At 45.8% G+C, this 14,686-nt stretch overlaps 1 protein-coding gene across 10 annotated transcripts in view; it reads right to left on the bottom strand.

Annotated features, from left to right (window-relative positions):
* The window catches only part of syne1b (spectrin repeat containing, nuclear envelope 1b), a 504,959-nt gene that overhangs the window by 207,009 nt on the left and 283,264 nt on the right, over positions 1 to 14,686 (bottom strand). For all 10 annotated transcript variants that reach the window (XM_059648367.1, XM_059648370.1, XM_059648364.1 and 7 more), the window contains 4 exons: positions 8,508 to 8,652; positions 5,696 to 5,914; positions 3,359 to 3,621; positions 1,436 to 1,601 (listed from right to left, as the gene is read on the bottom strand). In XM_059648367.1, coding sequence (XP_059504350.1) covers positions 1,436 to 1,601; positions 3,359 to 3,621; positions 5,696 to 5,914; positions 8,508 to 8,652 — 793 coding nt within the window. The remainder of the gene's footprint in view (positions 1 to 1,435; positions 1,602 to 3,358; positions 3,622 to 5,695; positions 5,915 to 8,507; positions 8,653 to 14,686) is intronic.

Here is a 14,686-nt window from a genome sequence, read left to right as displayed (position 1 = left end):
GTGCTTCTTTTGACAAATCCTTTAGTCAAGTGGCCTACCAGCTCTTTTTGTGCCCCCGTCTCAAATCCTCTCTGAAAATGTCCGCATGAAGGGCTTCAAATCCTTTTACTGTGTTGAAGGTGCCACAAGCATGTGTTGTAGTTTACACCGAGGCTCACCACCATTTTCTCAAGGGCAGTCAGTGCTGGCCCAGTCAGTGACCCCCATATCTCGTGAGTGACCTTCCAGAAATTAAGGGAATACTAACATAGTCAGGGTGTGATGAAGGTCAGGGGACGGCAGCAGATTCTTCATTCTGTATTCCAACCAATCAGTACTCAGTACCCAAATGGTACAAGCAAATTTCCGGCCCAGTGTCTGTTCAGGCAGCACCAGCCGATCTCCCTGGTCAACATCAACCTTGTCCAGATGTTTGGGGGCTTCAAACTCTATTCCAGAGACTTGTGTACTACATCTGGGTTAATATTACAGTGAAGTACTGAGGGAGTGCTGCACTGTTGTGTGAAGGTCACTTTTCTCTGTCAGGTGGACGTCAAAAAATCCCCTGACACTATGTTGAAGAAGAGCAGGGAAGTTAGCTGTACTTCGCTGCATATTAGAGGTTTACAGCATGAAAACAGGCCCTCCAGCCAACTTATCCCTGTTTTCACATCTAGTCTAGTTCCATTTGCTTGTGGTTGTTCTGTATCCCTCCATCTACCTGCCCAAATGTTTCTTCAATGACAAAATTGTACCTGTCTCCACCACTACCTCTAGCAGTCCATTCCAGACACTTCACTACCCTTGGTGCGAAAAAAATTGTCCCCTCAGCCCTTTTGTATCTCTCCCCCCTCACCTTAAACCCATGCCCTCTAGTTTTATACTCCTGTACCACAGGAAAAAGCTGTTAGCCAACTACCTTACCTATGCCTCTCATGATTTTATAGACCCTGACCAATACTGACCCATCAACCCACAAACCAGGAAGACAGAGGATCTGGTCCATCATCGGATCGGGAGATGGATGTATACAAATTGGCTGCTGTCTGCCACAGAATCAAAGTGACACAGAATGAGTCAAAATGACCCGTGCCATCTCTCGGGGGAGCAATGCATTCAGTTCAATTCACCCTTTGTATTGCCATCACTTTTCAAGTTAATTTCCATTGAGCTCCCCGCCAATTTCTTTTTGGAATTATCTATTATCTTTACTTCCACCACCTTAACAGGGACTGAGTTCCGGATCATTACAAGCTCCTTTCCCATGGCCACTACGCTTCAGTATTCTGCCGGCTGCAAAGTGTTTTTAGGAGATCTTGAGCTCATGAAACATTTGGTATTCTTGCATTTGGCCTGATAAGTGCGAGGCACAAAGCTTCAGCAAATGTCTCTCTTCTGAACAACATAAATGTATTTTTTTTTCCTAGTAACTGCAGCCAATGCTTAATGTAAATACCTTTAGCTCTCGGAGCTCCATAACTGCATCAGACGTCGGGTTCAGCAGATACTCTCTTGTCTCATGAAGCCACTGTTTGACAGCATTTAACTCACTCTCCACCTCCTCCCGCTCCTTTAGCTCCTGTTGGACCATCTTCTTACTCTTCCTTATCTTCTGCCGCACACTTTAATGGGACAGAGACATTTCTCAATATCAGCTTTGACCAATCCGGGCCCACAGAAAACAAAATCCTCCCGTCAGGGAAAGTGCATTTCAATTTAACAATCTGACACCAGCTCAAACACCATTATGAGAATGTAGCTGTCTGCAGGAGGCGGTCAACTGTGGTTTTCCATTTGAATGAAACATCAGAAGCTCTGATCAGACTCAACATTTACTCCTCGATCAACGCCATTGAAACTAAGCGTCCTATGACATATCACACTTGCTGGTTGAGGGCTCTCGGATGAGGTTAGGTAATGGATCCCTTGGTTGAGGTCTGCTGTCACTGAATGCCTAGCTTCATACGGTCGCAGCCAAACAAATGAGGGACTGTTGGCCTAACGCAGGCGCTTGGGAGGCAAACAGTGAACAGCCAGTGAAATGATGATACTGTGCGACTGAGGATTGTTACTGGGAGAATGAAGGCGAAAGTCAGAAGAAATAATCTGGTAGATTAGAGAATTTTGCCTCAAATGAAAGGGCTGGAACATCCCTTGAAAGGAAACAGATAAGGTCAAGTAGAAGGTGGATATACAACACCACAGAGCAAGGTTTAGGGTATGTAAGCTTAGAGTGGAAAGCATTAGCTGAAAGGGTAACACATGCATAGGTGCAATGGGCCAAACTGCCACCCTGCAATTTCTACAGTGGCATTCATGGAACTAAAACTTGGAAAACATAGGAGAGAAAATCAAGACAGAGTCACAAACCATGTGCTGTTGGGAATGAACAGAGTTAGTTTCCAACATTAGGCTAGCTGCACCTCAGTGTCCAGAGATGGTGTTTTGTGCCATTATGTAATGGCATAAATAATGTGTCGATTCAATATTTCCGTAACAATAACACCTGATATCACACTGTGTCAATTACTGCAAATGTGGTCATTTCTAAAAGCCTTCAGCTATCCAGACCCGAAATGTCAGCTTTCCTGCTCCCCTGACGCTGCTTGGCCTGCTGTGTTCATCCAGCTCCACACCTTGTTATCCATGAAAAGCCCTGGCCTGTTTCAGGCACCTCTTGGTAGTCAACAAACATGAGACACAAGGCTTAGTGTCTAGGTTGGAGTTGAATGACTGCGAATTGTAATGAGCATCAGCCATGGAGAACAGGACTCTGGTTGTATACCATGTGCTCACTGTGTGCTCACTGCAAAGCAGGATGGGAAATGTGCTCACACTAAGTGGACATGTGAACTGCTCGCACAGCTACACTGATGGACGGCTGTAACTCCAGTGACCAACAACATAAGTTGCCTTTTCATTTCAGTTGCCTCCTTTCAGAGGTCAGCAGGTTGGACATAGAAGAGGAAAATCTGGTAAAATGGCACTGCATTAAATTGTGTTGGGAGATGGTGGGAGAAGGAGTCAAATGAGGGAAAGTTTCAGCCTGAGGCTTGGCAAGGCATCTCCACACAACACAGTGGATACCATTGGAAACAAAAACCCTAAAATCAATTGGGCACTCCAAATGAGAATGGAACATTGGATCTTCCTGAATGGATGGATCTCATTGACTCTTCCACATCTTTAAGTATCTTGGGAAGTCACCTGGACAGCAAGCAGGTACTGAGGTAATGACCAGCTTGCTGTTACAATCTTTACCAAGGAAGCACTTCCGGTGCTACCCATCGATAACTCATTCATTTACACAACGCGATTCAGGGAGGCAGATACAGCTTTAGTCAAGGCTCAACGCTCGAAGCCCACCAAACCCACTTACTTGTCGTATCTGTCCTGCATGGCTTTGATCTCATGCATTACAGGCAGGTCCTCGACAGAGGTGGAAGGCAGAGCCACATCACGGAGCATGTTTAAGGCTTGTTGTCGAAGCACGGTCAAAGTGGACTGCTCCCGTTCCACCTCCTGCGCAAAAGCATCATGGTACTCCAGGAGCTCGAGCAGCTCGGTCTTACGGGCCTTTTCAACCGAGCTGTCAGGGAGTCGATCCTGCAACTGGTCCACTACCACAGTCGTCGTCTCAATCTGAGGACCACAACAGGGGCATATGAGACCATATCGACAGTAAACATACATACCTTCTACTGACACCAAATCCCCACTTCTCTATCACCTTGCTGCAAGAGGGTGAAAGTCAGAGAGAGAAACGAGGATCAGAAGGAGTCCATTCAGCACCTCAAATCTCCCATCAAACCATTCAATCTTAACTCCAACTCCCCACCTTGTGTAACTTCTAAAATGGGTCTTACGTTGCTGGGAAAATGTGATTGTCGAGATTTCCTGGGAAATCATCAAGAAATAAGGTCCTGATTCCAAGCTCATGAAAAACACCAAACTTAGGAATGATGATAGAATGGAACACTAAAACAGGATTTCAATTAAATCAGACAGGAAGGCTACATTAGGAACCCTGTGCAGGCCCCCGTATGATAATGATGTTTTGTTACATTGCCAACCACTTTTAGGCAATGGTCTATCGTAGGACTGTAAGCCATAGGAACACATATAGGCCATTCAGCCCATCAAGTCTCCTCCACCATTCAATGGGACCATGGCTTATCCACTTTCCTGCTTTTTCTCCATAAACCTGGATTCCCCTGAATGATTACTTGTGAGCACAGAGTTAAATTGAAAGGGGTCTTGTTGGCCCTGACAGAACCAATTATGGAGCAGTAATCACTTAACTGCAGGGCTGGGAGAGTAAGTCTGGGCTTTCCAACCTCGAAAGGGGTCGACTGACCAGAATCTTATGGAGAGAAATTGTTAGGGAATTGGTAAATCAGGAGCAAAACTTGAAATTAAACCATAAAAGTAGAAAAGGAGACATGAGTTCCAGCAAGTCAAAGTGCAAACTTGTTTCTGAAGCAAAAATAATTGACTCACACATGAAATGCATTATTTCAATGATATGCTTCTGATGTACAGGACGTGGTTAGAGCTCTGACCAAATAGATGGGCTGGGTTAGGTTCAAAGACCCATCACCACCTTATGGTTCAACAAACTTTACCATTCTAACCCGGAAGCCTAACTGTTAAACATCTCCCCTTTCCATCCTACCTCCATTCTCAGAATTCTGTCCAGGCAGAGACAAAAAAATCAATTTCTTCCTTTGTTTTATGATCATCTACCCCCATCGCAATTTGGCTCTACCACAAATAGGCCCAGAGACCTTCAGTACTTAAAGCCATTGGGATGCCTCTTTGAACTTTTGCATTCGATCTGCTACAAAAACGGACACACTGAGGAAAATGTAACCGTTAGTCGGTGAATCAGTAAGAGGTTGTATGAAGAACAAGTGCTGCAAAGAGATTGTGATGCTGTCTGACCGTGTATCACGTACATGACCTGACCCTTATTTGGAAGGATACACCTTTAGCCAAACTGGTGGTAACAGAGAAATTGTCAGCAGGTTGTACAGCATTTGCAGAAGGGAGGCACCGAGCCTCCCAACAGGCCAAAGAACTTTCATCACAACTACAAGATATTAAGAGATGAAGAATTCTTGCGCAAGCACAGAGGCATGTAAAGGAGGTGGGAATGAGGAACAGAGGGGAAGATCTGTGATAGGGTGGCAAGGATCTTTGCCATTTTCTTCAAACTAGATTTTCTGCATTTCCCTGCTATGTTTCCTGTTCTTTTGCAACTATTCACACCTCCCCGATTCTACCTTTCGCTTCCTCATTTGCTCCAATATCAACCCTCTTTTGTCTCACACCGTATCACTTTGGTCATTTGATCCTCGCCAGCCTCCACCCTAGAACAGATGTTCACATTGCTCCCTCCCACTCTCAGCTTTTTCTCCAGCTCTGCAAATTGCTGACAAACTCTTTGAGGGAGGAACCTGTTTGTGTAGCACCATTTCAACCACATGATGTGGACTGAGCTCAATTCCCTAGGGACAGGTGACACAGAGGGATCCGCTACATGCATAGCGCTAGCGAAACAAATTTCTCCCCGTCCATTTCGAATGCCTTCCAGTTCTGATGGAAGGTTACTGAACTGAAGCACTAATGATGCCCTTCGCCCTGCTGAGCGTCCTCACTGAAACTTCCCAGCGTCTGCACAGCCTTCTGATACGCCTGTCACTCTGCCCTGTACCTTGTCTGTGAGGTTTTTCCAGCCTCTTGCAGCTTCTTCCAGCATCTTTTCCTGCTCCCGGGCGACCGTGCGGAGTCGGGTCCAACGCTGCCACACTGTGGTCATGGATCTGCTGATGGTGGCCTTGCTAGCATCATTACCCAGGCTCTCGAGATGTGAGGCTTGTTCCTCCAGGGCAGTGATCTTCTCCTGGAAGGAGTTCACCACCGACAGCAAGGACTGCAAGTGGAGAGAAATACTGGCAAAGTCAACACAGGGAACTAGAATATCTATAAGATGATAACATCCTGTTATAGGAAGGATATGATTAAGCTGGTGGAAGAGATTTACAAGGATGCTGCCCAGGAATGGAGGGTTTGAGTTATGAGGAGAGGATGGACAGGCTGCGACATTTTCCACTGCAACACAGGAGGGTGAGGGCTGACCCAACAGAGCCTGACAGAATCATGAAGGGTATGGATAAGGTGGGTGGCAGGTCTCTTTTCCATAGAGTGGGGTATTTCAAGTCTAGGGGACATATTTTTAAGGTGAGAGGAAAAATATTTAAATAAAGGTGTGAGGAGCAATTTGTTTTACACAGAGAGGGTGGTTCGTGTGTGGAATGAAATCCCACAGGAAGTGGTGGACGCGGACACAGTTACAACCTTTAAAAAACTTTTAGATAAGTAGACGAACAAAAAATGTTTGGGGGGATATGGGCAGGTGGGACTAGTTTAGTTTGGGATTATGGTCGACATGGACTGGGTTGGACCAAAGGGTCTATTTCTATGCTGTATGACTTGACAACTCTACAACAACAACATACAACTAAGGAAATGCAGACTGGAAACAGACCATTCGGCCCAACAAGTCTACGCCAGTGTTTATGCTCTGAGTAAATCTTCCTCCCATTCTTCCTAATCTGCTTATTTGGTTGCACCTTAAGTTCATCTACATAATTCAGGGAGCAGACACACCAGCATGTTGCCTGGGCTGGAGCTATTCAGCTATAAAGGCAGGCTAGATAGACAAGGGGTTGTTTTCCTCAGAGCAGAGAAAGCTGAGAGGGTGATGTGACTGAGGTGTAAAACGTAATGAGGGGCAAAGACAGGGTGGCTAGGGAGAAACGCTGCCCCTTAAAAAGGGTCAATATCCATGAGTTTTAAGGTCATGAGCAGGAGGTTTAGATGGGATTTGAGGAAAATGCTTTCCCCAGAGGGTCGTGGGCATCTGGAACTTACAGCCTGAAAGGATGGTAAGAGCAGGAATCCTAAAGGCATTTAAGAAGTATTTAGGTGAGCACTTGAAATGTCACAGCTTACAAGATAACAGGCCAAGATCTGTAAAAGGGGACTAGGATAGGTGGATGTTTGAGGACCAGCACAGACATGGTGGGCCAAAGGGCCTGTCTCCATGCTGGAAAAACACTAGTATTCTATGATTATATTCATTTCAACTACTCCCCTATGGAAGTGAGTTTCACATTTTCACTTCTCTGGGTAAAGAATTCCCTTCTGAATTCCTTTTGGAATTTGTTGTTGACTTCCAATTATGCTCAGCCCCACGAGTGGAAACATCACCTTTGCATTCACTCTATCAAAGCCTTTCATAATTTTCATGAGCTCTATTAGGGCTAGGAGCCAGCTTTATCTTTATCAATACATTAGATCAATCTGTTCACTCTTTCTCGACAGATAAAAGTTGCAGTAGTTTCAGAGGACTATCAAGCTGCTCTCAAGAAAGAGAGATGACTGATGGAGAGTTTAACCCCAGGGTCAACATGCCTCAGGCAAGGGGAAAGGTTGACAATGAAGGATGCGGTGACCTGAGCAGGGATTGGATCTACCACTGTTGGTGTCACTCTGCATTGCGAACCAGCACTGAGCCAACTGAAATAACCAAACTCCTTCTTGACAGGTAATTACATAGCACATCATCCTCGTAGGTGAATTTTGTATTCACTTAGTGCCTCAATACCCTTCTATAATGCAGCGAACAGAACTATACACAGCATTGGAGGTAATGTCCAACTGAAGTTCAAGGCAAGTTTAGCATAACTTGCCTCCTTCTCAATTCTTGGAATCCATAAAAACAGGGAGAAACAGAGAAGGAATGGGAGCACTGGTCAAAGAGTAAAAACAGAGAATGTTATCAACTAGTTATTACAGTGTTTTATCACATTATAGTACAAAGTATTGGTGTGTCAGTTATTAATGTCACTTGAGTTGTTGAGAGTTATTTGTTGATGTAAGCTAGTTTTTGATACAAATTAGTTAATATTGCTTATTATTGTGAACTGGTTATTGCAGTGATCTAGTTATCCGTAATCAACAAGTCATTGAAATGAATCAGTTTTACTGTGATCCAGTTGTCAATGCAAGTTCGGTACCAATGTGAGCTAGTTATTTAATGAGCTATATATTGATGTGAGGTAATCACTGATGGGAGTTATTTATTGTCATGGACCAGTTAAACTTGTTCAGAGACATTAAGAACTGCCGATGCTGGAGTCAGAGATAACACAGTGTGGAGCCGGAATAGCGCAGCAGGCCAGGCAGTGTCAGAGGAGCAGGGAAGCTTGACGTTTTTGGGTCAACCCAAAACGTCAACTTTCCTGCTCCTCTGACGCTGCCTGGTCTGCTGTGCTCCTCCAGCTCCACACTGAGTTATCAATTAAACTTGTTGACTGGTTATTGACATGAGCTAGTTATTAATGTGAGCTAGTGAGTGATCTTAGCAAGTTAATCTTATCCACAGATTAGTGACGCGAGCATGTTATAGACGTGAGCTGATTCGTGATGAGAACTAATTAATTTTTTTTTGTCGTACTGACCTTGTGTTGGGTCAGCTTCTCTTCACTTTCATGGCTCGTTGCGGCTTTGGCTGAAGAGAGTTCCGACAACCTCTTCTCTGCTTGGTTCATCAGGGCAATGATTTGTTGCCTGGCCTCCTGGTATGCATGCCACTGGGTCACACACCTACAAAAATGTGCCAGAGTCACACTTAACTAGTGCTCAATGTGAGAATAAAAAGCATTAACTCATCCTTGGACAGTGCTGGCCTAATGCACTCAGTGGAGGCTGGACATTTTGCCATGAACAACAGTTACCTTCAAAGCTGGCAGTTCCTTAACGACTGGAAAAGGAACAAATCTTTATCCTTTTCCAAAGCATCATCAAAGTATCTCTAGGGCTCGCAGTGAGATAACACATTCACTGCGCTCACCTGAACAATGCCTCCAGACGTGTTTTACAACTAGAATAAACACCTTCAGTTAAGGAGCTGGTATTGGTCCAGGAAATAAGGGCTGCCTGGCCCTTCCTTCTGGACTTCTGGTGGCTCCAGATTCCAGCCACTTTCTGGATGAGGACGTTTGCCCTGAATATTTTATTGGGTTTATTAGTGTTTGTCTCCTGCTGGTGGCCTCAAATATGGGGCTCCCCAAAATTGGAAACTGTTCTCTACATCCCATTGAATTGAACGTTTTTTACCAATTCAAGCAATACCTCTCATAGATCATCTCACAGCTTCTCTTCTGGGGCAGAGCGTGATCAGTCAGCGGCCTGCAGTGAGGAGAGGACAGCCAGTGGTCTGCAGTGAGGAGAGGACAGCCAGTGGTCTGCAGTGAGGAGGGGACAGCCAGAGGCCTGCAGTGAGGTGGAGACAGCCAGAGGCCTGCAGTGAGGTGGGGGCAGCCAGTGGCCTGCAGTGAGGAGGGGACAGCCAGAAGCCTGCAGTGAGGAGGGGACAGCCAGAGGCCTGCAGTGTGGTGGGGACAGCCAGAGGCCTGCAGTGAGGAGGGGACAGCCAGAGGCCTGCAGTGTGGTGGGGACAGCCAGAGGCCTGCAGTGTGGTGGGGACAGCCAGAGGCCTGCAGTGAGGAGAGGACAGCCAGAGGCCTGCAGTGAGGAGGGGACAGCCAGAGGCCTGCAGTGTGGTGGGGACAGCCAGAGGCCTGCAGTGAGGAGGGGACAGCCAGAGGCCTGCAGTGAGGAGAGGACAGCCAGAGGCCTGCAGTGAGGTGGGGACAGCCAGAGGCCTGCAGTGAGGAGAGGACAGCCAGTGGTCTGCAGTGAGGAGGGGACAGCCAGAGGCCTGCAGTGAGGTGGAGACAGCCAGAGGCCTGCAGTGAGGTGGGGGCAGCCAGTGGCCTGCAGTGAGGAGGGGACAGCCAGAGGCCTGCAGTGAGGAGGGGACAGCCAGTGGTCTGCAGTGAGGAGAGGACAGCCAGTGGTCTGCAGTGAGGAGGGGACAGCCAGAGGCCTGCAGTGAGGTGGAGACAGCCAGAGGCCTGCAGTGAGGAGGGGACAGCCAGAGGCCTGCAGTGTGGTGGGGACAGCCAGAGGCCTGCAGTGAGGAGGGGACAGCCAGAGGCCTGCAGTGTGGTGGGGACAGCCAGAGGCCTGCAGTGTGGTGGGGACAGCCAGAGGCCTGCAGTGAGGTGGGGACAGCCAGTGGCCTGGACCAAAGATGGCTACTGGTTGGGAACCAGTGGAGCCTGGTCAGTTCATGTGGAAGCCCTTATAGAAAGATTGTAACGTCTATCTATTTAGCTTTATTTCTTATTTTTCTGACTTATGCTATGTAGATCTGTGATGGAGTGTAACTTTTTTTCTTTACTTTCTCTATTTTTGTAGCTGAGGTTTGTACCTGGGTACTTTGTCCCTAAGGTGGCTCCGTGTCTTGGTGACACTGTACACTTATCATTGTACTCCTGTTTCTAGTAACTTCAGTACAACTGTCAATGAACATAATTTGAAATTCTTTTCTTGAGAAAAAAACGCTTCCTAATTGGGACTATTTCCATTCTACCATTATTCTTAAGGAGGGGATCTTGTGGTGGAGTGGGTAGTGTCCCTAGCTCTGAGCTGAAACTTGGAAAAGAAGGTACATTTGTAAGGTGGGCAAGCAGGTTGAGTATAAAGTTGGAATTCCTTCTAACCCACACAAATGGTACAAAAACAGAAGTTGCTGGAAAAGCTCAGCAGGTCTGGCAGCATCTGTGAAGAAAACAATCAGAGTTAACGTTAACTCAGTTCTGAGGAAGGGTCACCGAACCTTTCCAGCAACTTCTGTTTTTGTTCCTGTTTTACACCATCCGCAGTTCTTTTCGTTCTTACACACAAATGGAAGATGGCTTAAGAGTAGGAGGGATTCCCTGATCAGCCATGTTAACAGCAAAATTCTAGGTGCTTCGAACATCACAAGCTCTGAAATACAACATCCATTGAAATTATAGAATCCCTACAGTGTGGAAACAGGCCCCTCGGCCCAACAAGTCCACACCAACCCTCAGAGCATCCCACCCAGACCCATTCCCTTATAACACACACACCCCTGAACACTAAAGGCAACTTAGCATCGCCAATCCACCTGACCTGCACATCTTTGGACTGTGGGAGGAACCCGGAGCACCCAGAGGAAACCCACACAGACACAGGGAGAATGTGCAAACTCCACACAGGCAGTCGCCCGAGGAAGGAATCGAACCCGGGTCCCTGGCACTGTGAGGCTGCGGTGCTAACCCCTGTGCACCCCAAGTGCATGCTTTTCACAGAAACTTTACCTTCCTGAGTAATACACCAACATTCTTATACATTTTTTTCTTTAACCTGGTCCAATATATTCTTATCATTTTTTTTGTAACATGGAGAAAAAAACTGGGCTCAGGATTCCAGCTGGCGTAGATCACCGTGCTGTGCAAATGTACAAACTAGGAGCACAAATAGATAAATCAGCTCTTCAAATCTGCTCCGCCATTCGATTGGATTAATACTGCTCTGTTTGCTTCCATAATTCCACATTCCCACCCACCCATGATAACATTTAACATCCCTGCTTAACAAAAATCTACCCACCTCACTCCTTAAAAATACTTAATCAGTTTGCTTCCTCTGCCTTCTGGGCAGAGAGTTCCAAATTCATCAATCCACTGGGAGAGAACAAATTCCCCTCATCTCTTTTCTAGAACAGTGAGCTCCTAATTATAAAACAGCACCCTCTTATTCTGGGACAACAAAGTGTGGAGCTGGATGAACACAGCAGGCCAAGCAGCATCTCAGGAGCACAAAAACTGACGTTTCGGGCCTAGGGCCTTCATCAGACCCTTGTGCTCCTAAGATACTGCTTGGCCTGCTTGGTTCATCCAGCTCCACACTTTGTTATCTTGAATTCTGCAGCATCTGCAGTTCCCATTAACTCTGATCTCCCTCTTATTCTGGGCTGACCCGCAACAGGAAACATCCTTTGCACATCCACCTTAACAAGACCATTCTGGACATGATAAATATCAATCCAGTCACGCTTTGCTCCTGTAAACTCCAGTGAAACCAAGTCTATCTGTCCTCTCATTGCAGGTATCAATCCAGTAACCGAGAGAAAAAAAAACCAAAGAACTGTGGGTGCTGGAAATCAGAAACATGACCAGAAATTGCCAGAAAAGCTCAGCAGGTCTGGTAGCCTCTGTGGAGAGAAAGCAGAGTTAACATTTCAAATCCAGTGGCTCTTCTTCAGAACTCGAGAACATTATCAATCTAGTAAAGCTCTTCTGAACCACTTCCAATCCTTCCTTTCCTCAATAAGTGGACCAGAACTGAACATGTTATTCAAGGCACGGTCTCACCAATGCCCTGTACAACCGAAGCATAACCTCCTTACACGTACTTCAATTCCCCTGGCCTTCCCAAGTGCATGCTGTACCCACATACTAACCTTTCGCCATTCATGCACCAGGACAGCTTTGCAACACAGCATTTGGCAGCCATACTCTATTCAAATCAAATGCTGCTTTTCTTATTTGTCCTGCCAAAGTGAACAACTGCACATTTTCCCACAGACACGCCACCTGCCAATATTTTGCCCATTCCCTGCATCCCTGCAATGCCAGCTTCCTAACATAGTTGTCTACCCCACCTCAGTGTCACCTGCAAACTCAGCTACCATCCTCATCTAAGTCATTGATACACAATGCAAAATGTTGGGGATCCTGCAAGACCACTTACCACATCCTGCCAATCCAAATCAGACCCATTCATGCATACACTGTTTTCTTGCAGTTAGCCAATCGTCCATCCCAGCTGCTATGTTACCCCCATGTTATGACAGCTAACTTTGAGTGACAATTTTTTTATGTGGAACCTTGTCAAATGCCTTCCGAAAATTCAGTACAGGACAGTATAATCAGTGGGCTCCCTTTTATCTGGAGCCTTTGCTACTCCTTCAATGAAATCCGATAAAATGGGATTTCCCTCTCACAAGGCTATGTCGACTCTTCGTGATTATCTCGAGTTTTCCGACTGCCCTCTAATAACCTTCTTAATGACTGATTCTGATAATTTCCCCAAGGCAGGCATCAAGCTAACTAGACTATAGTTTCCTGTTTTCCATTTCCCTCCCTTCTTGAATAGAGCGGTTATTTTTACAATTTTCCAGCCTGATGTAACCAGTACAGCATCTAAAGACTTTTACAAGTTTAACACCAATGCATCCACTACCTCATTGACCACCACTTGAAGACCCTAAGGTGAAGTCCACCATGACTCAGTGACTTAACTACTCATAGGGGTTGTCGTGTGGCAATGTCCCTATCTCTGGACTGGGAGGTCCAGGTTCAAGTCACACCTGCTCCAGGGGTGTGTAATAACATCTCTGAACAAGTTGATGAGGAAAAATAGGTTCAATAAAATAATTTAACTACTTGAAGCTCTATCAGTTTTCTCAGCGCCACTTCTGTAGATATTAAAATCTCAAGTTCCTCTCTTCCTTCCACCTCCTGACTTACAGATGTTACCAGAATGTTTTCTGTATCCTCTACTATCACTCTCTTTCTCAACATCCAAGGGACCAACATTCCCATTACTTACACTTTTGCTGTTTATGTACTTACAGAAACTCTTTCTAATTTATATTTATAGCTAGGTTCCTCTCATGCTTTATTCGTCCTGATTAACCTTTCAGTCATTCTTTGCATTCTAACCAGTTATCTTACATGCCACATCTTTGTACAATTATACGTTTCTTCCTTAAGTTCGCTGCTGTCCTTAAATTCTTTAGTGAACCACGCATGGTGGGTCCCACCCTTGGAGCTTTTCTTTAAAGTAGGAATCTACTTATTGCGAATATTCTGAATTATTCCTTTGAATGCCTGCCATGCTTCTCTAATGACCTATCCCCTAGCTTAATATTCCTATTCAGATAGCTTAGCTTTCACATTCACATGTTACCTAATTTAAATTTAAAATACTAGTCTTAGACCCACTGTTTCTCCCTTTCAAAACGGAAGCGAAGTTCAATTATATTATATGATGCCTTCACTCTGAGGTCATGAATTAATCCTGTCACATTTGCAATTCCGAATCTAGTATTAACTGTTTTCTGGATGGTTCTAGAATATTCTGTTCTAAGAAGCTCTCAAAAGCATTCTATGAATTTGATCCTTGATTAAAAATCTACTTCCATTGTATCCTTGCTCCACTAATCTACCCACACGAGCTCAATGACATTGCTTCCTTGCATTCTACAAGTTCAGACTATAAGGTATCCGAGATAATGGGAACTGCAGATGCTGGAGAATTCCAAGATAATAAAATGTGAGGCTGGATGAACACAGCAGGCCAAGCAGCATCTCAGGAGCACAAAAGCTGACGTTTCGGGCCTAGACCCTTCATCAGAGAGGGGGATGGGGAGAGGGAACTGGAATAAATAGGGAGAGAGGGGAAGGCGGACCGAAGATGGAGAGTAAAGAAGATAGGTGGAGAGAGTATAGGTGGGGAGGTAGGGAGGGGATAGGTCAGTCCAGGGAAGACGGACAGGTCAAGGAGGTGGGATGAGGTTAGTAGGTAGATGGGGGTGCGGCTTGGGGTGGGAGGAAGGGATGGGTGAGAGGAAGAACCGGTTAGGGAGGCAGAGACAGGTTGGACTGGTTTTGGGATGCAGTGGGTGGGGAGGAAGAGCTGGGCTATAAGATATACGAGTAGAATTGGGCCATTTGGCCCATCGAGTCTGCTCTGCCAT

Source organism: Stegostoma tigrinum, chromosome 9 (genome assembly GCF_030684315.1).
Source record: "Stegostoma tigrinum isolate sSteTig4 chromosome 9, sSteTig4.hap1, whole genome shotgun sequence".
NCBI lineage: Eukaryota > Metazoa > Chordata > Chondrichthyes > Orectolobiformes > Stegostomatidae > Stegostoma > Stegostoma tigrinum.
Note: the sequence above shows the minus strand (reverse complement) of the source record. Positions and strands in the feature narration are given on the sequence as shown.